The sequence below is a fragment of the Theobroma umbraticum genome, unplaced genomic scaffold, assembly GCF_002168275.2.
Source record: "Theobroma umbraticum cultivar Fairchild unplaced genomic scaffold, ASM216827v3 scaffold_12.1, whole genome shotgun sequence".
Classification (NCBI taxonomy): domain Eukaryota; kingdom Viridiplantae; phylum Streptophyta; class Magnoliopsida; order Malvales; family Malvaceae; genus Theobroma; species Theobroma umbraticum.
In genome coordinates, this window is record NW_018397269.1 from 2,754,953 (window position 1) to 2,757,825 (window position 2,873).

At 31.7% G+C, this 2,873-nt stretch overlaps 1 protein-coding gene across 1 annotated transcript; it reads right to left on the bottom strand.

Moving 5' to 3' along the window:
* Window positions 1–104: 104 nt before the first annotated feature.
* Window positions 105–911, bottom strand: LOC110425998 (uncharacterized). Its single transcript, XM_021441085.2, has 2 exons — window positions 648–911; window positions 105–555 (listed from the first exon to the last, which is right to left on the bottom strand). The coding sequence occupies exons 1-2, from the start codon at window positions 876–878 to the stop codon at window positions 367–369; spliced, it is 420 nt and encodes a 139-aa protein (XP_021296760.1). The 5' UTR covers window positions 879–911; the 3' UTR covers window positions 105–366.
* Between the last annotated feature and the right edge of the window lie 1,962 nt (window positions 912–2,873).

Here is a 2,873-nt window from a genome sequence, read left to right on the forward strand (position 1 = left end):
ATTTCTTGTTGGTGGATGAATTAATATCTAAAATATTGGACAGGTTTAAGCAATAATTTCACACTTACTAAACAAACATTACGGGATTAGATAATATAAAGACCTTTTATTTATAGATATGGCTTGAAGGCCTTTCCACTTAATTCAGAGGTAGATATACTCTGAAATATATTTTACATACAACAAACACACACAAACAAAGCAGTTACTTAATTACTTAAGACACCGATAGCATGCAGTACTGGTAGTATGCTGGCTGTCAAATTTATTTATTGTAGTAGCAGTAGATAGTAGAAGTACTGCTCCACGCAGCACGCATATTATTTATTTTTGACAGCCTCACCCTTCATCTCTTGGCTGCCCTTCTTATGGTGCCTTTTTAAATGTTACCACCATTTTTGGCGCATTTCCGGTTGGCTCAATTCCAAGATCACAGTCGTATCCATATTGGTTACCAGTGTCGTACTTGTCGTCGGACTTTTCAAGCTTTCGTTTGATTTGAGCCCATTGCACAGTGTAAGTGCCGGGTCCGGATGGCAGGATCTGAGCATACACCTGCTCACAGCAGAGTTGATATATAGATTAATTAATTATTTCAAACTAGTAAACAGTGTTTTGTATGACTATATATTTTACGAATACAATACCTTGTTGGAGACTCCATTGTTGATCCAGGCAACAACCAACGTATAGTCGTGTTTGAATTTGTACTCAATACCTGCAACTGAACCTGTCTGAGTAAACATCGTTTGCCCGTCAATTACCAATGGAACATTAGACATCCCAGGCCCATCCCAAATGTTGACGGAATTTAGCTTTACAATTTCGCCAGAAAAGTTGGTAAACTGGACATTTGTGGATGCAGGTTCGGCTGCCATGATAGTTTTGGTTATCAAATTTCTACAATCTCGGCTCTTTGCTTTTGCTTGTGCTTCAAAAACTTGTATACACACAATGCTTATATACTAGTTTTGCAGCATAAGACGACAAAATCCCCTATATAAATGTACAAAAAATTCTCATTATTTTTCTTTTTAATTAAATAAGAGATTCATGCAAAATATTAATAGAAGTTGCATACATTAATATCAGTCAATACTGTACAGCAAAGAAGAGATTGTTACGTTTTTCAGTATCAAGCCTCATAAATCACTTTCATATTATACTGTTTTGTATCTTTTGGTTACCAAATTTCTAAAATGATTGGTTTTGCATTGAATGTTGCCGTAAATAGCATAAGATGACAATAAGTTGGTAGGTACAAAATTTTCATTGTTTTTTATTTTCAAGTAAATGGAAGTTTTATATATATATATATATAGGCGGAGTTAGCTAACTTTTGTTGGGGAGATTAGAGACAGACGAATAAAAGTTAAAACTTTTGAAAACTAATATATTAAACTTAACTAATAATCAAAAGATTGTTAATAGAAAATTATTTTATATAACATGTAAATAAAAAAAACAAAGACTTACAATAGTTTTTTGGAAAAATTGTGCTTGATTATATCTATTGAATTCAAATTTATCAATTAAAAATTATGTATTGAAGAAATTTATTTCTTTAGGATTAAGTATTGGACATTTTGCTTCACATTACTTTTATTCATGAGTTGAAACATTGAGGCTTAATGGCTCGACTGTAAAAGAATCATTTGGACCATTTGGGTTTTTTCTTTTAAAAAAGTTGTTAATTATTTTGCAACCTACTTATACTTTAATCAAACTTGAAAAAAAAATTAATGAATTCAACATCCAATATTTTTATTTTATTTATATTTAAACTTGTAATAGTAAATATAAAATTATAAAGTGTAAAATATATATAGTTAAATACGATAAACAAAATTAATAATATTTTTATATAATTAGGATTATTTAAAAACTATATATTCAAAATAATTTCTTTTTAACTAAATATAAAACGTAAAGCATATAAAAACGATAAACTTAAGATAATTTTCTCTTACATAATTAGAATTAATTAAAAAAATGATACATTGATACCTGAGAAGCTAAATGTCTTAGAAGGTATTTTATGATGAAAATATAGATGCCTATAGGCCACTAGAACTTCTATGTGAAAGTTATTGATAGCTTAGGTGAAGGTATCATGCCTTGCAACCTAAAATGCGCAAGAGCATTCCATTTGAACAAGTATCATCACTTATATTTTATTTTTTTTCTCTGATTTATTTTATAAAGCAAATAAATAATAAAAAAACTTAATTACAAAAATGTAAATGAGAGTAAATTTAAATATAAATTCCATCAACCACCATTAAAAATTAATTGCATTACTCATCCCATTGCCACGTAAAAGTATAAATTTCAATCCAAGATACTAAACAGATCCACCTTTATCTTATCTATGTATTAAAATTTTAACGAAATAAGTTCCTAATTGGCTGAGCGGTGCTAATCACCATTAATGCCGATAAAGCATTGAAGAGAAGCGTATTTTAGTGAGAAAAGACTAGGGGTTTTGGCATGCATGCAAGACGGAAGGGGCTCTCGATAAGGATAGTAGTAGTACAGGACGAAGGCGAGCAAGAAACACGAGGAGGGTAAAGCCTAAAAGAGAATTGATGGTTCTGGAAAGAGAGTTTTGTCTCTTCTTAGGAGGTTGTCCGCAAGTGTTTTAGTTGCATGGGTCTTTTTCACTTAGAGCGCAGCCAAGATGGTGTCACTAACATTGGCAAGGTTGTTTGATATTCCATTGTCAAGTTTGAACGCTTTGTGAGCCACCATGGATGGGTGCCAAGTGGAATAGTCACTGAGGTTAAAGTCTTTTTTCTACCCATAATCTTTCCCTTGGAACGCAGCCAAGATAGTGTCACAACCATTGGCGTTGTCCCTTGTCACCAGCTTAT

Excerpts from the sequence above, each read along its gene's own strand:
- LOC110425998 (XM_021441085.2), bottom strand. The coding sequence starts at position 878 with ATGGCAGCCGAACCTGCATCCACAAATGTCCAGTTTACCAACTTTTCT. Across the intron at positions 556-647 it reads ACAATGGAGTCTCCAACAAG|GTGTATGCTCAGATCCTGCC; the intron begins GTATTGTATTCG and ends TGCTGTGAGCAG.